This window comes from Tinamus guttatus, unplaced genomic scaffold (assembly GCF_059628265.1).
Source record: "Tinamus guttatus ecotype Peru unplaced genomic scaffold, ASM5962826v1 Tinamus_guttatus_pri_ptg000327l, whole genome shotgun sequence".
In the NCBI taxonomy this organism is placed as follows: domain Eukaryota; kingdom Metazoa; phylum Chordata; class Aves; order Tinamiformes; family Tinamidae; genus Tinamus; species Tinamus guttatus.
This window is the reverse complement of record NW_028288861.1, coordinates 5022683-5048002: the sequence shown is the minus strand read 5'-3', so window position 1 is coordinate 5048002 and position 25320 is coordinate 5022683. Positions and strand designations below refer to the sequence as shown.

Sequence of the window (25320 nt, the reverse complement as noted above, 5' to 3'; positions counted from 1 at the left end):
GAGCAAGAAAGGGTTCTTTTTATTATTTGTATAAAATATATTGTTCTTCCAGGCTGTAGTGAAATAGTTTCTATTTAATTGCAGAGAAATCCTAAGAAGGTTACAGCAGTGAAACATTAAAATTCTAAGGGCAACTAATAACATTAAAACTTTATAGCCCCAGATAGAATAATTTAGACAAAAACAACATGAACATATGTTTTGTGTAATAATAACAAACATTTATAGCTGTCAAGAGAGAAAAACACAGGTTTATGCACACCTTAATGGCGTGCATGGGTGAGCATGAGTATATTTAAAACATAATATATTACAAAATTGACAGCAGGCATGACTCTTCTGGGTACTATGTTAAATCAATGAATAAATTACCAAAAGTGTGCTGTGGCTGTTTGGATGTGTAATTGAGCTTAACGTATGTAGTGTTATTTCAAAAGAAACTGTTCAAGGAGTTTCTAGACCAATCCACTATGCATCTTTACTAAGCTGTTTACAAATAACAATAAATGAAATTGTCACACAGTAGGAAGGAAGTTCAGTTATATACATTACATAAATGGAAGAAAAGTTAATTTTAATATGTTTTTCAAGAATTAAAAACAAACTTATAATAATATTTCTAGCATTCCTTGAGTTGGAAACCAACATTTTTCATGTTCCGTTTTAGATTTATGTGAATAAGATGGTACTCTGCAAATAAAGTCTTTGTAGCAATACAAGTTAGGAGCAGTTCCACTGAAACAAATGTGGATACTTCACACAACATCTATCCTAAGAGCAAAACTCAAGGCCTAAATGAATTGACCAGCTAAAACAGCAACTTAAGTAACTTCCCGTTATTTTTGTTAACATATTTCTTACCAAATCAATATACACTATTACAATAGAAACCTATGAAGGTATCTTTTAAACCTTACAGCTGTTGACTAATTAATAACAAATAACAGCAGTGTTTCATTAATGTGATATTTAGAGTAAAATAGCTGGATATATACTTCGCTCTCTGTTTCAGAGCTGTTTCATCTGACTACACACAGAGTTTATAAAATTGATCCTATTTTATTGCATTTCTGCCTATATTCTAATACTATGCAGCCTTACACCTTAAATGGTGGTCCTCAAATGCAGGCAATCGTAAAGGTGCCATTCTGGACTTCTATTGCAAATCATATATTTAAGTCAGAATTTCAGAACACATGGTGCCAAACTCTTTAAAGCTGATCTGCACTATTTCATCTGTGCTTTTCTCTCTGCTTTCTCACCACTGCTTTCTATTCCATAAGGGATGGTCTGATCTGTCAGCATCAGCCATACTTCTGATGTTCTTAGGGCTCATAAACTCAGAGATTAGCTTTTCATTCTGTGCTAAATGCACAGATCCCTTCTATCATACCATTGTCAAGAAGAAAAAGAGTTTGAAGAAATGAAGTGTCCATGCCCAGATGAGCTGTTCTTACTCTGGCCTGATAATGGTTCATAAACCATGCGATGGAGCTATTATAAAAGAAAATGGCAAACCACCTGTCTCCTGGTCAGAAAATCCTTTCCATACTGAAAGCCATTGTAGGTTAACTGCCATTAATGTTTATAGCTACTCATGGGATGTGGCTAAGTACACAACTAGCACATTTATTTGTCTGCAGTTACCTCCAGGTGTTTAAGGAACAAGCCTGAATTTCTAAACATGATACAGACCCCACTGTAGCTCTCACATTTGTTGAACTCTCCTACATACCTCTGTATAAGGTATCACCTTATTATCAATAAGGTAAGAACCACTGAGATACTATAGCAATGTTTACATTAAAAACCCAGGCAAAACACTAAAAAGAAGAAGAAAATAAAAAGAACTATGCACATGTTACCAGACCTTGCACACAAGCTTGTTTATGCTCTTATTAAAAGCATTTTGGAACTTTTGCTGTGGAAGTATGTGCTTTATGGAGTGCTCTAGTAAAAATGTTGTTGATTTTTTTGAGTAATTTAGATACATATAACAGAAGGGTCAGTTCACACATAATGCTCAGCATTGCACCCTGTTACCTTCTCATAATTAATACAGAAAACTAGAAAAATCTGTAACATCACGTCGAGTCCAAGTGCAAGTGTAGTCAAGTGTGCAGTGCCACCAGACACTTAACAACAAATCAGATTTGAATGCAGCATGTCCAAGCAGACTCCTTCCTTCAAACACTGTTCGATTTGTGACCACCCCAGTGCAGAACAGCTGTTTCATGTATACAGCTGAGACCAGAACTGAAAGATTCTGCAGATAAAATGTTGCTAAAACATGCTGATTTTGAAAAATAATAGGAATGGAATGGGGAAAGAAGAGGGGGAAATGCTACTCAACCACACTGAATATAAAAGTAATTAAAAATTTAAAAAAGGATAAAAACACGCAGAACATAAAATTTACCTTTATCTAATAGTATCTTTGTTCACATCAGTGTTCCTTTTGTCTCTGCTACACTGTTAATCGCTCTTGGACATCAACCATAACAGCAAAAACTCAAATACTGAACTGTTAATTAAATACAGTTGTATTTATAAGATGTTAGTTTATTCTGTAGAGATGAACATTTAATTTCATGCACAAATAAAATGAAAGTAAAATTTCTTTTAAAAGATCAGAAGAATGACACGCTAGTCACTCAATTGAATATAGGAATATGTTTTGTTTTCAGAGCAGTAATACAAGTTTAATAAAAAAAGGTGACAAAGGTAGAACGCTAGTAGCAGAAGAAATTATCTTCAGTAGTGACAACTGCTGATGGCCTCCATAGCAAGCTGCCATTTTAAAAGTACATGATTCCTAGTAGAATGTCAAAAGGGAAATACTAGATTTGTGCCTTTAAACCTCATCAGAAGAGTCTGGCACCACAAGGCGCTCAGCAGCGGCGCAGCTGGAGCCCGGTGCCCTGCGGGCGGCTCTGCCCGAGGGAGGAGGCAGGAGACCCGTGAGGCAAAACCGCCCTGCTGACACCAGAGCCAGGAAGAGTGAAACGGGCTTGCAGGGAAGAACACCTCCAAAGCCCAATTTGTAGCCCTTATGCCATGTTGTTGCAATGGTCCAAAACGTTTATCTGTTTTGGTGACAGGAAAATATCACACACTGTTGGAATCCACAAACCCAGTTCACTGCTTTTTTGAACTTCTGGCTCTGCCCAGGCTACAAACACTGTGAGGAGGTTCCCTCCCTGCATGCTCCTGCATTTTGGTTCACCTACAGTCCTGGAGAAATCATGCAGTATTTTGAAGAACAACGTTTTGAAAGGGCAAGGGAGAAAGAAAATTTAACTGAAAAGATCTGAAATTTTGAAACATTTACTTCCCATCAGTGATTCCTGTTTATAAATACAACCACAAACTTCTTCAGCACAGGCATTTTAGTCATCTAAGATTCCTTCTTTCCATTTGCTCAGAGAGGGTTTTCCATAAATTTCTGAATTCAAACTCAAAAGGAAAAGGAAAAAGGAAAAGCCCTTTGTCTCTCCTGTGGCTGCAGACACCTGGCTTTGGATGGGCACACGAGCAGGATGCTGGCACAGAAAAGGAGAAAAGCAGTACCTGAAACACTTGCCTGCTGCCCCCACTAGTGAAGCAGAGACAAAATTTCTGCTTTGAAGTGGGAGCTGCCCTATTTTCAGCAAAACAGAAGCATGTACTGGTGTTATTAATAACCTATTAAAACATGCATTTCTCTGGAAATCTGAGCAATAAGCAGACATGAACAAGGGAAGCTGCACTTCCACCAACATTACTGGTGAAAATGCAGTCCAGTTAAATTTAAAGGTATTCCTATTAAAAATAACAGAATAGAAGCATCTCAGTATGGTTGTATAGATAAAGGAGAAGGAACAAATAAAATAAAATAAATGGCTAAATAAAAAGCAATGTGCCTTAGGGTGGTTAGAGCATTCTTAGCTTTGGTCACTAAGATAAATGTGTTTATGTGAACACACGCACAAACACACTCATGGCATTTCTAAATACAGGCCAAACCCTGCTTGGAGTTTTGGCTAAATAAACTTTTCAGAGTTGGTGCAGTTATGCCCAGGAAGTTACAAGAGGCTAATACACTTTCAGAGTTTCAGATAACAGTTTTCAAAGATTAAAATAGCATTATGATAAAATATTCCCCTTGGGCATATGTCAGTTTAAATATCTGTTCTCATCAAGTCCACAGCCTTTACTTGCTCTCAGTGGAGTGACTTAGACTTAAAGCATCTTTCAAGCTCAACTTGATCTATGCTTTAAAGGAAACTAGGTCTCCTTATACTTAAAGGTATCTTAAGTTCTTTGCTACTCTTTGAGGATAGCTTTTTTCCCTAACAGTGACGTCTGCAGGCAGCCTACAATTGTGAAAAATAATCAATACACAATATCTAGAATTGTAGATTGTCAAAATGACCATGTAAAAATGATAGAAGCATACTTCAAAAACTATAGATACTTTGCAATTATTAATAGTGTCATCAGAATAGGATCTGTGTTTGAAACTTCATGTATTTCCCAATAAATATCAGAAAATGCAGCTTTACAACAAAAAGATATTTCTACACCAAAAAATATATTTTCTAACAAAAAATATTTTATTTAACTAGTGGTATAGACAAATTTTAACAGGGCTTGGGTAATATGGAAGAAGCAGTTTAGACAGAGCTCTTATCTGTTTGCCTTCCAGTCCCCCTGCCCACTAAGAGACACAAAATTAACAATTTAGGAGAAACAGTTTCCAGTAAATAGCAGAACAACTACCACGTAGAAGCACTCCGATGGTTTTAAATCATTGAAAAAATCTACAACTGTTTAAACAAAAGGAACATTTTTTCAAAACATAGCTCTCAAACAATACCGCATCAACTGGAAAAGACTTCTAAAAGCAATGATAATTTAAAGGAGGATATTAAAACAGATCATACAGCCACTTTTTTAGTGATTGCACTAAAACCCTGTTTTTTTTCTATCCATACTTCTGTAAAATTTTCCAGCTAGTTCCCAGGGCGAGGTACAGTACTTCAACAGGCCTTTTCTGCTCAGTTTTCCTGATCACATCTTTGACGCCCATCACCAGATCTCCTTCCTCACGTCTATGATTAGGACTCGCTATAATTCAGTCCCATTCAGTAGCCCACATGCAGCCTCTCCTTTTACTGATGCCAGCCAGTTCTTCCACATCTATTCTAAAGTTTATTCTGGCTCCTTTTGTTCAACCATTACAAACAACAACAAAAAAGTCTATAATATAAATTATGCGTTCACCTTTTAAATATTCACCTTTGTTACAACAAAGTCTAGGGCTGTCCACACTCTAGTTGATATCTGTAAGGTTAAAAATATGTAGCTTATAAGGGAAGGTACTCAAAACTAGCCAACTGAGCACTGAAGTACAGCTGCACTAAAGGGAACAAAAACATTCCTTCTTACAGCTGCTTTCCAAGTCCTTGTGATTGTTACAGCAGCGTAGCTCGTCTTGATTAGCTTGGAAATCCTGAGAGGATTTTTCAAATTCTGTATTTGGATAACAACTAATGCAACAAGAACTCAGTTGTGTTTGACACACTAAAAGTTACGCTTATTACAAGCAAAATCACTGCTTTCTGCTGATTTAGAGAATCATTCTGTAAATATCACTACACCTCTTGGCCTTTGACTACCTCCTCCCTGCTTCAAACCACTAGCATGGAAGCAGACAGAATAAGAATATTGTAATTCCAATTCTAAACTAAACCCAACAAAAATAAAAATGGTAGATGCATTCTTTTCTAATATTAATTAGCAATTAACAAAATTGTATTTAAAAGATCACAGTATAGATATTTAATCTTGACTTCTGAAGACTTCTCCAAAAGATTCAGAATTAAAACGTCACATGAATGACTTTAAACTGTTCACTTGTTTAACATAACAATATCCTGTCTACGTACAGACAGCATTTTAAATATTTAAAACTTTAAAGGTAATGCCTTGATGGCAACATAGCAGAACTGTTCCAATTACATGAAATCACATTGCTTACCACCAGTGAATATACTAATGAAGGGTGAGACACAGAATTTCTGTGCAACTTTTTAACCTAGATATACTTGTAAGATATTACAAATACATTATTATTCACTAGTGAAAAGTGGAAGCTAACTGTGCTCAGCAGTATGCAGTTGTTCTAGATGAGAGAGACTACTCCATTTATCTGAAACTGCAGAGAACCAAGGCAGCACACAGCAATTACAGATGTTGGGAACAGGCCTGGATAAAGGTGGTTGGGATCTAAGTTTTAATGTCTAGGCTCCAAGGCTTGGGATCCACTGCATAAAGCTCTTCATATCTAGATGGAAGATTGGCTCATTATGAACTTGTTATAGGAAGCAACTTCTATTAACACCAACTTTCCTTGTATATTTACCTTCCAAGAAAACACTTGATTAAACCATGAGATAGCCACGCATGAAGAAGTCATGTATATCACCTGATTTCTGTTTTGGTCTTTCAAATTGCTATTGACAAAATGACAGCTATTTATTTGACATTATATTCCACAGTATTAATAACATGATATATAGGTTTGAATGCATACATACAATCATAGAATCATTATGGTTGGAAAAGACCTTTAAGATCATTAAGCCCAACCATAAACCTTCAACACCATACCTGCTAAACCACGTTCCTAAGTGTCTCATCCACACATTTCTTGAACACTGCCAGGGATGGTGACTCCAGCACTTCCCTGGGCAGCCTGTTCCAAGGCTTCACCACTCTTTCTGTGTAGAAATTCTTACTAATATCTAACCTGAACCTCTCATGGCACAACTTGAGGCCATTTCCTCTTGTCCTATCAGTAGCTATTTTGGAGAAGTGTTTGACCCCCACCTCGCTACAATCCCCACCTCGCTACAAGCTCCTTTCAGGTACTTGAGCAACAGTAGTTCAGTAGAGCAATAAGGTCTCCCCTGAACCTCCTCTTCTCCAGACTAAATAGCTCCAGCTCCTTCAGCTGCTCCTCATGAAGTCTGTGCTCCAGCCCCTTCATCAGCTTCGCTGCCCTTCTCTGGGCACACTGCAGCACCTCAATGTCCTTCTTGTAGTGAAGGATCCAAAACTGAACACAATATTCGAGGTGCAGCCTCACCAGCACCAAGTACAGGGGGACGATCACGTCCCTGGTACTGCTGGCTATGCTGTTCTGATCCAAGCCAGCAGGCTGTTGGCCTTCTTGGCCACCTGAGCACACTGCTGGCTCACGTTCAGCCAGCTGTCAACCAACACTCCCAGATCCTTTTCTGCCACACAGCTCTCCAGTCACTCTGCCCCAAGCCTACAGCTTGGGGTGGCTGTGACCAAAGCGCAGAACCCAGCACTTGGCCTTGTTGAACCTCCTACAGTTGCTCTCAGCCTATCGATCCAGCCCATCCAGATCCCTTTGTAGAGCTTTCCTACCCTCAAGCAATTCAACTCTCTGCCCCAGTTTGGTGTCATCTGCACATCTGCTGAGGGTGCACTCAGTCCCCTCATCCAGATCATCGACAAGGACATTAAAGACGACCGGCCCCAACAGTGATCCTTGGGGAACACCACTCATGACCAGTCGCCAGCAGGATTTAACTCCATTCGCCACCACTCTCTGGGCCTGGCCATCCAGCCAGTTCTTCACCCAGCAAAGAGTCCACCTGTCTAAGCCCTGAGGTGCCAGCTTCTCCAGGAGAAGGCAGTGGGAGAGTGTGTCAAAGGCCTTACTGAAGTCCAGGGAGACCACATCCACAGTCTTTCCCTCATCCATCAGGCAGGTCACCTGGTCCTAGAAGGAGATCATGTTGGAGAGATCTGATCCTGAGCTTGTACATGTGTAGATGCACAGATGTATACATAACAGAAAGAGAGATGGCAAGTGAAGTGTGAACTTTTGAAGTGCCTCATGTGACTTCAGCCTGTCCCAGGAATACAAGTTAAATCATCCGTCTAGCAAATGCCCCTCTTGCCTTTGTGCCAGACACAAGAAACTCTAGAAAAAGAGAAGGAAGGCCAATTATATCTACCCTTTGACAGCTCCAAACTACTGACCACTCTAATACTATATGCAATACTCCAATTTACAAAGCATTAGAAATTCAATCTTGTAAGTGGTTATGTAAGTAAAAATACTAGATTCTGAATGAATACTACCTGTTGCCTGCTGATAAGGCTATTCCAATAATGGACTTCCCTCATTTTAAATAGCAGGAGTCACCAGGAAAAAAGCCTGGTGTGTTGGCTTTAACATAACAGTGGCATGTACGTCTGCAGAACAGGAATCTAGAGCTGATAAAATGCTCTGAGGAAAATCTATCTATTCATATATATGACATTTCTCTGTACTGATCACAAAGATGCCAGGACTTTGCCTGTATACTTTTGTATCAAAGTATTAATTTAAATGTTGTAGCTATAGCATCATGATTAGATAGCCTGGAAAAGTTACAAGTCTGAAGCAATAACAGATGGACCATCACCATTCCCTAACCTTTTCTCTGTTTTGTTGTCTCTTTTGCAATTTCAACCTCATTAAAAAGCAGGAAGTAGTTGTTATGGATTACTATGTTTATTCCATTGAGGACCAGCATTACTACAAAACTGACTCTCAGCGAGAGTTCCCAGAATCATTAACTTGGGTAATTACTAAATAGTTTGAAATTTTCATTTTTTTCCATGAAAAAATATTGTAGTGGTTTCCGAAGACTTTTTAAGAATGGCTGTAGAAATTGTGAAACTGTGCACAGACATTTGCCTAACCACTTCAAACTACATTTCCTGCTAGGAGATCTATTTACTTTTTAAAACATATTATTACCTGTTCTTCCAGTATTTTCAAATCCTTACTCATTCGTATATACTGACAGATGTGATCATTATACACTTGAGTCACACACAACAGCCTTACGTCTGTTTAAACTAAATCATTTCCAGTAGTTTAGCAATTCTTGAATAACACACATCCAGCACTATATGTATTATATGCACACACATACACACACACCCCCCTTGAGAGTACGCCGTTATCTTATGAACCTACCAGCCTTTGGATTTCAATCCTACGCTCCGAATTATAACACCAGAGAGTACTGTGAATCCAAATCTCTATTAGCAGAACAAAAACATACAGCTCTAGAAATTACAATCACTATCCAAATGCATATTGGGAACAGAACTCACAGACAGTCCTAAAAATACTGTTTTATACAATTTTGAATGAAGAAGAATGTCCATTATGGACAAATAATTTAGGGTTCTTAAACCTTTCTGATGACACTAATTACACAATTAACTCACCAGCTCTTCAAAAAGCAATAAAATTTTCCAGCAAACTGTGAATTTAATAGATCAGTAACACTCAGCCACTAGGCAAAAAACATACATCATGTTATTTTCCAATACCAGCTTTTACTGTTGATTGAAAGCAATATTGTTCTGGTAGGTTTTTCCTGATGGAAAGGTGGGGGCCACATTCCAGAGATCAGGCACAAAACAAGCGGTCTCAGACATCTCCACTAGGTGGGAAAACGCACGGGTACACTACACAAGCATTCCTCCTGTCAGATATTTTAGAATATTAGTCACTATTTCCAATAGGAGAAAACTCTTGTTGCTAAATAAGCATCTAAGATTCTTAGACAAAGATCAATGATGTGTTGTGTGACATGTTTACCACCAGTACTGTCCGACCACGTACTTTGTTCAAAGGTAGCATGTGGCAAGACTGAGATATTTTTCTATATGTTCTTTTCAGTGGGAGAAGAAAGTCTTTACACACTCTTTACATACATAAAGTCTTTACATACATAACTTGAATACAGTAGTCACTTGTTTATAAAAATCACAGAAATAGTAGCTTAAGAAAATACTTGTTAAAAGAAGAGATTTCACTGTGTTTCTAGGAAGTTACGAAGAGATTATTTACAAGAGGTTAGGCCTTAGGAACACTTAAAACAGATGTTTAAGAGTATATAAATTGCATGATACTTACACGCACAAAAAATGACTATTTTCATAAGGAAAATTTGTATTTCTGAATACATACGTTGGTGATATATTTTCAGAATTGCAGAATTTCCCTCTCTTCTTTCCACTCTCCACTACTTCTATTAAAGATTCCATAGTACTATGAAAAGACATTTAAAAAGTCCCCAGGGCAAAGTTTCCTAGGGTCTTTGAAATTCCGTCTTTTCCTACTTCTTTACCAATTTCTAACACCAACACTGTTCCTGTAGTTTCTCAGACAAGGCAAGAAAGAAAAATACCCTCTAGATATAATCTTTAGATTTTCTATTATACTTCTCAGGTTCCTTCTGGCTTTTGAAATGAACACACAAACTGAAACCTGCAGCTAGATTACCAACTGTATTTTAATTCAGTTGATCTTTCATCATGAAGAAGTAGATGCCTGATACTACTTTTGGCCATTATTACTTAAAAGAATCATGTTGAGGTGTGGCTTAATGAAGAAAATAACCTAAAATACTTTTTGGTTGGTCATTAGTCTGTTGCATGAGTTTTAATTTTACAGCAGGCACTGAAAAGCATTGCTTCAGGATCCTACCTCTGTGATAAAAAAACGCATAGGGAAAGAAGCTACAGCACCTAGCTATTAAAAAACAATCAGTATCCTAAACTATGCTTTCATTTTTCCCCCCTTCTCAAGAAAATATATAATCCTTCTAAACTAGCATTTCCATAATTTTCATAGCAAAATCAAGCTGGATTTTAGGACACTTTTTCTTTTTCCTCATTGTTTTGGTTAGGCAATTAGACTTTTGGCCAAGGGTGAGCAAAGCTGTTCAGAGATAATGTGCCAAAATTAATATCAGTATACATATAGGGTCACACTACGGGTCATGGTGGTGAAACTTTTGAGTTAGTCTGTTTATTTCAATGGATCGCACAATGAAATCAAATGTTGCTCCACTAGCTACTTCTTTAGTTAAAAGATATGTGACACAAGAGCATTTTTCACCATCTGGACTAGGGATATTAGGTCAATTTGTGTCTCCTGCTTATACTTTTCTTTTTCCTTTATTTTTGTTCCTCTGTTATCCTTGGCTCTTCCTCCACCACCTTTAGGACTATTATTGCTGTGTAGAATCATGGCAAGAAAACACCAGAACACTTAAAGCAAGTCCAGCCAAAAGTCACTCCACAAGTTAGTCCCTAGAAAGTACTGAATGCCAATATGAAGAATTCCCTGGCATCAGAATCTGAAAATCTGCTTAGCACCAGCATCTCTTATTTCCAGAAACAGGAACCTTGAACTTTTCCATACATTTGAGCTCGCTGCAGACCAAGGTGCTAGCAGTTGCTAAACTGCTCTGTTGCACGTTAATTGCTCAGAATGCAGTGGAAAAATTTAACACTTTCCAACACTCCTCTCCTTATCTTTTCTTACTGATGGCAATAAAAGTTCACTGAACCTATTGTCACAAGTCTCTATTGTACACAGTATCCCTATATTGCTTGCACCATTTTTAATAAGCATGCCTTGTTTCTGAAATGCTCTTACAAGTGCCAAGTTTGTCAACGGGTAAGAGGGCACTGTAGCCCTCTCTGACAATTAATACCCACAAAATGATTATAGATGTTGATACTTTATTTCTTAAAATACTTGTTGTATTCAACACATGCACTACTATGGAGGACTTAAAACTCAGAGCAAAAAGATTTGTGGCAAAGCATATGACCTTCTTCCCACTACAATGGCCATCCCCTAATTAAGCAATGCATCTGATAGTCATTAACAGGAATGAGATAATGAATCACTTTCTCTCTTCTTTGTTAATTTGCTGTAACCAAGCGGCTAATGGATGTCAGAGCTGAGTGATTGCACTGATTATAGTGATTTATAGTTGCAACAAAACAATTTAAAACCATTCTGATTATTCATGTTAAAGATGCTTTATGTTTTGTTTACTAAATGTTTTATGTTCCCCCTCATGCCCCTCTACACACAACAAGCGAGGCCTTCCTGGAAAACTTGAAAGTTCTAAGATTTTTTATTGTTTCAGAATAAGGCATTTCATTTTGTTTATATATAAAAAAAAAGTTTACCCAGTAGAAATGAAAAGCCTTAGGGTGGAAAGAAAACTTCAGTGGTGCCTAGTTCAAAAGACGACGGAAATAAGAGGAAATAAGGCAAACTTCAAGCCACTTACCTTAGGGCTCCCAGTCCCTTCCTCATTCTCTGCAGACACATCAGTAGCCAGTATCTCTGCTTTGATGATATCCAGAGCCCTAAGAATCCAGCTGTGCTGCCGTTTGATTTGCCTCTGTAGTTCCTTCCATTGACTTGCAATCATCTGCAGCATGTCCTTCAGTCCTTCTCCAAAATGAAGGGAAAAAAGTAAAAGTTGTGAACTCAACTACCTTGTAAAATATTATTCTTTATTCAAAGGGATAGCAGGATATTTAAAGGAATAAACACAACCAAGAATTTCAATGCATTTTCTGAGAAATAAACCAAAGCATAACTACTGTTCGCACTGCAAACAACACTACAGGGTCACTGTAGCATTCTTCTATTAGCCATCATATTAAAGTTTAATTATGTCTCGACTGATGATTTCATAAAGTAAAATCCCACATAAACGATGATTCCAATACAACAGGAAAGCTCTGGTAATCCCACCCTCAAATGTCTCTGTTTCTAGACATATCATTAACTACCAACATAAATGTTTCTTTCCTCCAACTCCTATACTTATTATTTACATTACTAATTTCCAAATATAGGATGACAGGCACTACTCTTCCTTGTTAAAGCTTCTCTACCCTTTTGGAACCATACAAATAAGTCACTGATTTCCCACAGCTTTCACATTATTGAAGTATGTCTGACACTGAAACAACAGATGCAAAATGTATAATATGATCATAAAAATGTAAACCAAAGGACAACTTCGATGTGGATGAAATGCATGCTGAGTAGGCCAAAATTAAGATGGTTTTCCGTAGCAGTACAGCATGCTGATTAGAATCTTATTATCATACAAGTCACGCTAACATCTAAAAATATGGGGGTGGGGGAAAAGGAGAGAGGGAAATCAGTATCTCTCTCCCACTCCTCTCAATTAAAGGCCTCTGCAGGAAAAGACAAGCAAAACGAAAGGAAAAACGTAATTTTAATTTTAATCTATTCCTCATAAATAAACTAATTCTTACCTTAATTTTAATGTAAGTGGCAAAATAAAGCTTTATTTTGCCCATATAGGACATGTAAAAAATATAGATGTATGTATTTGAAATCCTAATTCATTATCTTAATGTTATTTCCATAGCACCTACATCAAAGAATATGTCAGTGTGAAGTTTTCAGCGATGTGATTTCAATTGAAACTCAGCTGAGCAGCAAGCCCAAAATAAAATGAACAGACTATTTGCAGGCAGTATTTCATTTTATAAGTATCACTGCATTGTATGCAGTATATGAAACATTTATAAATCTTGAAGGTCAATCTGATAATGTAAATATTAATAATACATAAGGAAGTGAATATATGCAGTAATTTACAGCAATGCTTCTTCATTCTTTAATAGTCTGGAGACATAAAGACTTGCAATATTTCAGAGGGATTTACCTGATTTGTGAGATACAATAAGCTCAAGAAGTTGACGTCCTTCTTCCACCACAGCTTCTTTCAAAGCACAGTGGCTATCTACGTTCAACTTAAAACTCTGCAGGAAAGGAAAAAAAGGAAAAAAAAAAAAGGAAAAAAAATCAGCATCAGACATCAGAGAGGCAGTTAAGCATAAAACACATGTATAAAATTACCTGCTGCCTTTTTTTTTTTTTTAAATCAACAACCTCGTCCTCATTCATCCAATAGCCAAACTAATCTGCAATACTAAAAGCTACTGATATTTTGAATGTGGGCTCAAAATGTTTCCATTAGATCAGCAAAGTGCATCTGTGTTGAAACAGCTGACAAATCTAGAAATTCATTAGGTTTTATGAAAAGTCACAACCCGCAGGCTATATCTGGGGTAACAGTGTTCTATAAAATACACTAAATTTATGCCATCACATATGAGCTGTTTTTTTTCAGATTTCTTTGAAATGTTGGTGATAGCACTATTTATGAAACCATAAAGAAATTACAGCATTGAATATATTGGCCTTATGTGCACTCAGACAGATCTATTAATATAGTGTTTGAGAGTTAATTCCCATACCCATTTTCAAAGTACGAATCAAGCTACTTTACATTTCCTCATCCTCAATTTGTAAAAATAAGTATTTTTCATCATTTTTGCACTAATGTTTTTACTACTTTACATGGGCTGTCTACTTTAAAGGTGATTAAATGTTCGTTTCAAATAAACGGGGGGATTTGGGGGTTTTTTTTGTTTGTTTGGGGTTTTTTTTTGTTTGTTCTTTTAACAAATTACATTACAAAGTGGTAACAGAGAAACCAGAAGAATGTTCTACTATAACTGCTGCTAATTTAGCTGGATAAATTTGAGAATTATTTGCCAGAAATTCTCTCTTGCATATAAGGAAGAGAAACAAAATAAAACAGAGGAAGAGGTACTTGTTATACTTGACCATAACTCATGTGCAGCCCGAACACACACATGCAACTCTCATTCTCCTTCAAATGTCTGTGGAAGGAATGACAACAATATCCAACCCCCTGGAATAAAGGGGTTTTGCTTCTCTTGGAAGTGTATTAACTGGCAGAGATTAAAGGGGACTTTGCTAGTGCGCATTTGTAGCTTTTTGGTTTTACAGAAATGACTTGTACTTCTCTAAATACTGCTGCCTACTCCAGTGCTTAAGGAGCAGACTTCACAAAATACTTAAAAGCTCTCATTTCTCAGGAAGCCACCACCTCCTTTCCTTTTCAATTCCTCCAGTCAAACTGAATGACATAAAAGAAAACAACTGTAATAGAAGGATATTATTCTACTGGTTTTGTCGTAGCTGAAAGGCACATTGCTCAGACGCCTACAGTCTTGCAGGCAGAATGGTACCTGACATTTCGTGACAGAGTGTTTTTGAAAATTCTGCATACAAATAAAGAGTAATAAAGGGGAATTTTGCTATCTTCAGCATTTTGTCTAGCCCAATTTTCCCCATCTGGGCATCTGAATACAACATTCTGTATCAGCTGTTGAGCAAGCAAAGGTTTAACAGAACAGAAAGGAAGAACACCTTGAAATTGCAACTGAATTGGCCAAGAGAATTTCAAATAAGGGGAGAAAAAAGCAGCTCAGCCTGGCCCTTCCTTAAATCTAGAGTCCTATGAACCCAATTCTAGTTCTTTCTCCTTCATAAGCACAAGTCTGAGCAAGCATTGACAATATTTAATTTACTGTTTACTTAAAACAGGCTTGTAGTGAATAGTTTGTAATCATGCACTTCACAGGAAATGCACCATGCGTGTGCCTCACGCAGCAGAAGAGAACCTAAAGGACCTGAGAGTAGGGTGTGTAATTTCATGTAATTGAAGTTGAGTATAGATGCAGCTGGATGTGGCAATGTCTCAAGATGATGTGGATGTATTTGATAGGAAAATTGGAAAAGATGAGGTATTCTTCTTCATTAGGAAAAAAAGAGACTTACTGTCCTAGAAAAGATTCATTTAACGTAACGCACCACATACTACAATATAGCTTGATTTTCAGGTGCACCTATTAACCAGTAATAATGTTAACTGAAGAAGTAAAATATGATGAATAAAGATGGGAACCAAACTTTTGGGTTTTGACAAGCAATATTCTACTTGTGCAAAATTCTGATTTCATAGTTAAATTATGCATGGCACAAACACCGTGAACATGCATGAAATTTTGCAGAAATAAACTCCTATCAACACATGGGCAGCAAAAGGAGGGAACCATCCATACAGAAGTATAAAAACAGAAGTGAAGGAAATTGTCAGATGTGTAATGAAGTACGAGTTTGGGTATTAGAGTTATATATTATTTTTGAATGAGTGGCATTTTCCTAAGAACAAGGAATAAAAAGACAAGGCACACTGAGAAGAACAGCCCTCAGCCAGTGCAAGGCAAAGCCCACAGTTGCTCACAGCCCTGTGACTGAAAATGACACAAATAAAAAATCACAGTTTAAAATGTAATAGGCATAGCACATATGTGGAATGGAGAGATACAAATTTGCACAGCTAAGGACAAAATTAGAGCAAAGATCCATAATGGAGGAGGGCCTTCAAGCACGGAGAGGCTCTGTCGTTTACACATTTTCCACAGCCCACTGCCAACTTCTGGCCTTTGGAAATCTGTAAGTTTAAAAGTGTGTGACCCTGGAACTCTGTTTCCCTCCTCCCCCTCTACTCTGATAGTAAGTGAAGCCTTTGCATCTGGAGAGAGGAAAGGAGAAAAGGAAGTCATCAAAGCCATTTTTCCCAATGCATTTGCAGCTATGGAGCTGACTAAATATCACAACTGAGCACATATATTTTATGGAAAATGCATGTGCATTGGCCTGACAGCCAGTTTTCAACAACACATTAATGTCATCCCTAGCTCCACAGTCTATATAATACACTTTATCACCTACTACAAGAATGTATTTCCTTGTGAAGCTCTCCACCTACTTTTTGCTGTCACCATGTAAATAAATATCAACTGTTCTTGTTTAGCAATACAAGAGAAGCAAGGATTAAGCACTTTTATTAAGGCTACAGGACCCCAGACAGGAGAACCTCCAAAGTAGGTTAGTACTAAGCTCAAGGAGAACTAACTCCTACTGACTGTATGGGCTAAAGGGGGCCCAGCCAGCTCCAAACGAAGCCACGTGTCCCCAACCTTTTAGGAAACCAATGAATCCATTAGACCGCAGTACTCCAGAACCTCCACAAGAAAAACAGCAGCACCTACCTACCTATATTGGGCTCTGAACACGCAAAACTTTTTTTTTTTTTTGTATACCCTTGGAAGAACGGAGATGTATTAAAGAAGAACAGAGAGTATTAAAAAAAAAAAAAAAACAGCATATCCAGACTTCTGCCTAACAGCTTATTCATCTGTACAATGGGTAAAACAAAAAAAAATTGATTTAATTTCCCCTGAGGATTTTTTTATAACTACAGTTAAATTTACATTGTACAGATATTTTGAAATATGTATAGATTAATCTCTGATACAAAATCTTTATCTTACGACCCTCTGTTCTTAATAAAATATCAGAATTTTGTAAAACAGAACCTAGGTCTTGACTTATTCATATCACCAGCAAGGACAGGCAACCATTACATATTTTTGTTTCTGCAGGTACACAGACTTTGTATAAGTATTTTCTTTTTAATTCGAGATGTGTCTAAATAAATATTTCCATTATACTGTTCATCTCTGAAAGACAAATAAACAACTAGGAATCATAGTGGACCTACAACGTATAAACAGATATAGATTGGTTTAAATGACACAGCAGTTCACACCTATTGCCAGACTAAGATACTGTACTAAAAGTAGTTTCTGAATTTTCAATTTTCCCAGGAACGGAGTGAGTTCCTGTGGTACTCTTGAGGTCAATGTCCTGATTTGAGTTCATTTTTGATGCACTTAAGTAGTTCTGAGAAAAGTATCACTATTTCCAAAGCATATATCTTTAGAGCAATGATGTGGACAGTTAAAATTATCTACGCGACCTATGATATTTAGTATTTGGAATGGAAAGTCTAATTTAGAATTTTCTAATAGTCACTTGCACTTTTCAGATAAAACCTCAACAGTACTGTAACACAGATTTCTATTTTGGCTAAGTATGTAGCCCTTTTAAAGGCGTTTGTGGCAAGGCCTGTGCAGTGCAAACTGCCACATTGACACCAATTTTGGAGAATGAACTAATATATATGGGTGTGTAATCTTTGTAACAGACCTTTGCAGATAATTTGCAGATAATGATTCCCGCACTACACATTTCTAAGGACTCCTAAGATATTTATTATTATAGGTTTTCTGTTCATATTTGGATCGTAAACTGTGAAGTAAACCTGAGCTATTCTATCTGATACAAACTGTGAATACGAAGCTATCTAAATACAAACTAAACTAGCTTAGGGCAACAGAAAGAACTATTTGAACAACAGCATGTTACAATAAAAATGTAGTATAGCTCTAAAATATGATACTGAGAAAGTTTCAATTGTGTATGAACAGCAGAACATTTCTGTTAACACTTTGCATTACAAGTATTAAATGTCCCTTCATAAAGCTGTGTAGGTCTTGCTGATTCACCATGGCAGATAAAATTCAAACACTATCATTTCCGATCTGCTACAAAGTAGTGCATATTACACATTACATTAACGAATACATTACCAAACTGTATTTGACTTTTTACCAATTGAGATATACTTTGCTTGGGAAATATTCAGGTATTCCATCAGGCTTAGAAATCATAGTGCTTCTTTTTGCAGGTATTTCACTACTGTAATTTTCACACTGTCTCTGCTTTTTACATGGTTTAACATTGTTTTATACAGTTAACAACAAAATGTTACTTTGAGGCTTTGCAAATTAAGCCTCAGTATATTTATTATCATTTGCGATCCTAGCCTTATATTCTTCTAATGATTTCCAATCTCAGATTTTTTTAAATACATTTCATATCATACTCAAAAACAAATTACATGTTGATCATACTAGCATACTAAAACTTCAAGCAATACCACCCTTCTTATTAGAAATATAAAGTACAATTAAAAGTTTTTATATAAGCAATATATATTATATAATTATTGCTTTCTAAGCAAGTTTTTTAAAGTTGTGTCAAAAGTTGGTAATACTCTAATTTATCAATGTAGCGAGTTGTCATTCCAAGAATGGTTTGCTCTACAAGCAATTGTAGATGATTGCTGCTAATTCAGAATAATCATCGCTGAAATACTTTTTCACTGGAATTTGCTAATCAGGTTAATTCAAAACATTTTATAGTAACAGCTTGATTTTGTTATATTCTGATAGACACTGAATCCCCTCCATATGTGAACAAATCTTTTGCAATCCAGGGATACCACAAACCCAGTGGAATTCCTGGAGTTTTCACAGTGCTCAAATTAGTGTCCACGGTTGGGAGAGTTGCCCAGTTTGGGGCGGTGAGAGTGAGAGGCAGCGCAGGACCACACTGTCACACTGCCAGCTCAAGCTACGCAGCCTTGCCCGGCTCCATCTACCACATCAACTAGGTAAGTGCTCCCCGAAGGAGTTTTAACCTGTTCTATGGAAATGTTTGTCTCTTCATTTCATTTACTCAGATAATCTGAAACGCTTTTGCCTCTGTCAGCTATGGTAGCTGCTTTTCTAAGGTGACACGCAGAGCTGCTAACACTCAGGCCATCTTCCAAGATTTGTCCTTGCTTCCTTCACTCAGAGCATCCAAGCTCTTGGAATGAAAAAAGCTGGAACACTCTCCTATGGGGCACATCCTCTCATCCACAGATATGTAATTTAGACATAAACAAACCAGGACCAACATTTTAGTTTTAAAGAAATAAAATCACTCCTGTTATATTGGGCACTTTGGGTGTTCTGCATGCACAAATTACTGCAACTAACATATTATATAAAGCCCAACAGTGTTAGATTTTATTATGGGATCTTATCTCCTTCCTATGCATGGCTATGTAAATTTGGGGTGATAGCAACAAAACGAAAAGGAGGCCAAGGGAGGCTTGAACCACCATTGAAAATGCACAAATCTGGAAAGCAAGTTTAGAAAAAAAAAGTGATATTCTTCTCTTAGCAGTATTCAAGCTTTTCTATCTGTGGAAAAATTATTGAAAAAGTATCGCTGATTCTAGAGACCTTACAAAAAATAACCCTCAGAGGGATTTTGTAGCAATAGCTGGTAGCATCCTTTATGAAGGGTACACATATCAGTAACAGATCTCCATCCTAACCCATCTCCCATCTCAATAGTGGTGGGAGGACAAGCATGATTCTCTCCTCTCTCTCTCCCTTAAACAGAGAAGACAGGTCATTTCCTCCTCTCTGCATGAGCTTATGGGAAACACTTTAAGATCTTTTACACTCTTTCAAGGACAGCATTTCTGTATTGCTCAACACAACAGCATTGTTTAATAGGATATATACCTTGATTTTCTCAGCATATATTTTTCTCTTATTTAGTCATCAAAAAAGCATTACAAGAATTTCAAGTTCAAAAGACAGTCCTAGCAGTTTAACAACCTCTACTTTTCCCACTGTCAGCAACTGTACACACTGAGGCTCCAGCCTGTAATACAGGTAGAGCCTAATGGGTTAAATGACAGCAATATTCCCTTCTGGTGTTCTCTGCCACTTTTACTCAAGAAACAGAAAAAAACAGGTTTACAGGTTTTGTAAGCTAAAGAATAGTCACAGCTGAAAACATACATTTGCCTTCCTTTGTTTAATGTTGATTTCTTACTTCCTATTAAGTCCTGTTTTTTGCTTGTGTTACTTGATGTCTGCCACATGTAGTCTACATTTTTGATTAGTAAATTCTGTTGACTGCTTCCTATACAAAAATGACATACATTCAGGAACCCATGCATACAAAAAATGATCTTTCAAGATAATGACATAAATTCAGAAAGTCAAACTAACAATAGGCCGAGCAGATTAAAAGCAAAGTCCCTGGAGAGAAAAGATGAGTCCACTTGTGGTGCTTGGGCTCCTGAGCAGCAGCACACTGCAGATACTTCGTATATTTTGAGGGGAAAAAATAACTTGGCTGCCAGGAACATTGGAAATAGACATACTGCAAAAGCATAGTAAATAACATACCTGTTTCAGAGGCTTTAACACTTTCAGATTTAGATAAGTCACTGTTATGACCACTACCACAAAACAGCCCACAGATTAGCCCAAGGCATGTGTATTTAAGCTTATTTTCAAACAGAATGGGTATTTAAGTCTTCTCTAAACCCACATGGGAGATGGGAATGATTTTTTTTCAGACATGACAGACTTGTTACAAACTGATGACCAGCTATCATGAGAAATCACAGGACCATAATTACTATGCCAATAGAATATCCCTTAAAGGTGAAAACACAACCTATTTTCTGTATGAAAGTGTTTCCTGTTCACTTAGAAAGTGCTGATCCATGAAGTGGCCAGAAATATTTTTACTAAACACAGGAAAGCCTTCACTCCAATTCTCTTTATAGAGTTATGCTCTCAAAATTACTGCATTTGAAGTACGATTGGGTTTTATAAAGAAAAGACAGCACATTAAAGCTCCTGTGCAGAAGAAAAGCTGTACAGGCTGAAAGACCGGATCAAGTTATAAAATTCGTTTTGAAATATAAGTGATAATTTGTGATATTTTTAATAATGCAGCATGTAAAATAAATTTAGCAATTTAAGAGGCTTATATAACAAAACAATTCTCGACTAAAAAGCACTTTGAGGTGCTTTGAATTAAATTGGGGTAAAGAATACATTCAGGGATCATAAAATGTATTAGAAAAGGAAACCAAGGAATTCCGATTCATGAAAATGATCATTTAGCAAACCCAAACAACACTTGGTCCTGCAACGACTCCATGCAGTCTTAGCAACTTGTATCAAGGACACAACTTGCTCCTCTGGTTTCAATTAAACTGAAAATAAATTTTGGCTCAAGAAGAAAAAAACAACAAAAACAAATAAAATAGAACAATAAAACAATTTTAAACAGGCCATAGAACTAGGCGTGAACAATCTACTGTTTTCAAGCAGACCATAACTTCCCATTCTTTTGGAAGGAAGATCATCATCATTGGAACCTGGCCATTCTTCTGTTCTCCATGGAAGAAAAAAAATGCTGAACATCATAACTCAAAAAAGGAAAATCCTTCTCATGTTCCCTGTATTCAGTATTTCAGAACTTAAATCTTAGAGAACTTTTCAAGAACTTAAAAGCCTGTTATATTAATATGATTGTTACAGCAAAAATGCCTAACTACTGATTCTGGGTTTCTAAGGAGATCTTCTTTTAATTCATTTTTAACTTCACTGAAAATCCTATTCACCAATGGCTACTAATAATACAAAAAGGATTTCAGAAATGGTTACAAGTTTGAAAGAGAATATTTTTCATTCTATGTTTTCATTAAAAAGTCTCTATCTAGCTATCTAGCTCTAAGTATGACACTAAATACATGAATGGCTTTAGCTAAAGGACCTAACAAGCACCACAAATTAAGTTGAATAATTAGGAAGCACGACAAGCAAACAAAGTAGTGTTTTAACAAGAAAAAGAAAAGGTAAGATTATGGAATTAAGTTTCAGTCCTCAATGAACATAACTGCTTAAAATGCCCTTTATCTAAAGTTTTCTCAAGGGTGGAAACTTCTTCTGAAGTTTCCTCTTGATGAGATCAGTGAAGGTATCCTTTCACGAGGAAGCAATCTGAGCCGAACTGTGCATCGTCATCACCTGCCTAACCTTGTTCACTGGCAAGGCTGATTGAAGGCCTTCTAGCAAAGTAGGCTTTTTTGAAAAACACCAGTATTTTGTTCAACATCTCTCAGCTTGGCTGCTGCAGGGCCACCAGAAGTTACAGAGTTGGCAGCCCCATATGAGCTTTTCCATACAGACCATCAAAACATGAAACCCACAGCTCCCAAATAAGTTTCATTGATGATACACAGGATGAAGACCAGCAAAACTGAAAGAATAACTTTACCCACTATCTGTGGATAAAATATGTTCTCTGGGAACATGTTTTAATTGTTGGAATCTTCAAGCTTTGATGTATCTAAAATGAAGCACGCAGATTTCAGTTCTGTACAAAGAGAAGGGCCAAGCTTTAAAATTTGCAATGAAGACTGCCCTCCAAGCTAAAGACTGTCTATTCTCTCCTATTCTTATCCTGTCTGTAGATTAAATACCTACTTGTAGAAAATTTCATGTTCTCTATCAGATTGTATGGTTATTCAATGTAGTAAAATCTCTGGAATTTATGTTGTAGCTGTGATATAAGATTAAAAATGCAAGCTTGTCCTATAATAACTACCACTAATTGTAATTGTGGCATACTTGGTTGTCAGGGCTGTGTGTGTGCACACCCACTGCATACTGACACTAAGTCCCTACACAGATGAGGTAAGGGGCTGACTCACCAAACTGGTAAGAGTGGGGGCCCACACATGTAGCCACCTTCACAACGAAGTACTTCACTGCCTGTTACAGAAGCTCCCCAGGTGGGGCTTCAAGACAGCCTTGCAGACTGTCACAGGACACTCTTGTTGTGCCTAGACCAACTGATAGACACTACTTGGATGCTTAAAAGCATCGATTAACATCCTGAGCGCACATCTTGCTGGTCCAGATATAGGAATCCACCCAGATATCAATCACGAGTTCTGCTTTATTTACCTGAAGACATCATTGCAAGAAAGGCTGAAATGGAGACTCCCCTCCCTAGCCAGCTTGAGCCAATCTTGCATTTCCCATGCAAGCATTGTTACCCCATGCAAAGATGCTAATAAATTAAGGTTTGTTTTTTAAAAACATTTGCTGTCCATGTGGGTGCCCGTACAACACCGTTTCTCACCAAGGTCAGAAACGCAGAACAGTTGAGGCTTGGGGAGACTGACAGAGACCACCTAGTCCAACAGCTCAGCTCAGTGCACTGCCAGCCAGAAACAGGCTGCTCAGGACATCGTCCAGTTGGATTATGAAAAGCCAGAAATAATATGAAAAGACAGAAATAATACAATCTCTCTGGACCTGCTCCCATGCTTGACTACCCTCACTGTAAAATGTTTTATATCATCTGCATTCTGTAAAAATGAGGCTGAGTATCTATTCTTAAAAGGGCAGATTTTGAAATTCCATTTTTTTATTTTGCATTTATGTTTGGCTCATGTAATGATAATCAAGAATTTTACATATTTGAAAATTTGGAGGATGTTCATAACCCTGTCACTATCTCTTCCACAAGACTTTTCTTGGCCAATAGCAAGAAATGGACTAAGTATATTTTTGTCTTTCCTGCTTGCTTATTTTCTCCTCTTAGACTGTGACAGCAGAGATTTAATTCATGAATACAAAATACTCTCTCTTTATGGCACTAATTTTGTTATTGCAACAAGCATATTTCCAACAAAACAATATCACAGGTGGTGAAAAATAATTTGTGCCAAAGGCTAAGGCCTTGTCTCTACTAATAAAAATAAAAATACTAATCTATACTGAGTTTACACTCCTTCTATGAGCAGGGAATGTATACCAGTGAAGAATCATAGTTATGAAGTTAGCTAAAGCAGATGCAGCTTATGGAGGAGAAGCAACTCATTTTCCTCCTTTATTCTGCAGGTTAGTTTGCAACTGGTATCTGTACTATGAAATCATAAATCTGGAACTTAAAGCAACCATTTACTTCAACAGATCTCAAGATAGTCTGACAGCATGTGAAGTCTGACTTGCAAAAGAAGAAAACAAGCAGGGCAAGTACCTTCATAAAGCACCCCAAGTCCTTGATCAGCGCTGACTTGGAATGCTCAATCACGGGAAATTTTTACATTGAGCTTAATGTGAACTGAAGTTCACATATTTCTGTTTAAACACAGATTAGAATTTCTGTCAGACAAATACCAGTGAAAAGTTGACAATCTAATTAATACAAATAACTCTATCTTCCCATTATAGAAAAGCTCTGTATTTTAATAAGTCAATTCTGCTGTATCAAGAGGAACAAGATAGCATGTGTTTTCTGAAAACCATGAAGAAATGGTGCAGTAAGTGTCACAACTGTGGTTCTTTTTTTCCAGGTTGTGCAATGATTGTTTACTGATCCTATAGAAATAATCATGCTATCATCAAATTGAAACTACAGTGTGCTTTAGACATTTCAATTCTTCACCAAAGGAAAACAGCAAAAAATACCCACCTGACTTCACAAAACAGTCATCCTGAAACATGCAACATCCCATGTACACTCTCAGAAAAACAAAAGGATTTTCTCATCAAAAATGAAAATATTTGTCAGCGGATATGCAGAGTAGGGCTGGGAGCCCAAGTACTTTCAGAGGGAAAGGGAAGTTGTACAGGTGCCCACATGCTCATTTATTCAGACTACCTCTAGCACTGAACTAACTGTCCTGGGCTATACCACTTCACATTGCACTCTGATGGGTGGGATTAGCCCCAACTCCTATAGAACCAGGAGGCAAAGTTGGAAGGAATTTACCTGCAAAAGTTAATGCCTTTCCCTGTAGTAGACAGGGAAAATATGATGTGAGTGGGACTCACCAGCCTGGTTGTTGCTATTCCTGGGATGGCTATAGGTATACGTTTAATTTTTATTCAATCATGACTGAAAAAAATAGATAGCTACTCATAAAAACTAATCTCTCC

At 37.1% G+C, this 25320-nt stretch overlaps 1 protein-coding gene across 2 annotated transcripts in view; it reads right to left on the bottom strand.

Annotated features, from left to right (window-relative positions):
• The window catches only part of AKAP6 (A-kinase anchoring protein 6), a 203735-nt gene that overhangs the window by 117451 nt on the left and 60964 nt on the right, over window positions 1-25320 (bottom strand). The window contains exons 5-6 of one of the 2 annotated variants that reach the window (XM_088529284.1): window positions 13602-13698; window positions 12180-12346 (exon numbers count right to left, since the gene is read on the bottom strand). In XM_088529284.1, the coding sequence (XP_088385410.1) occupies window positions 12180-12346; window positions 13602-13698 (264 nt within the window). The remainder of the gene's footprint in view (window positions 1-12179; window positions 12347-13601; window positions 13699-25320) is intronic. The other variant, XM_088529285.1, reaches the window with a different exon arrangement.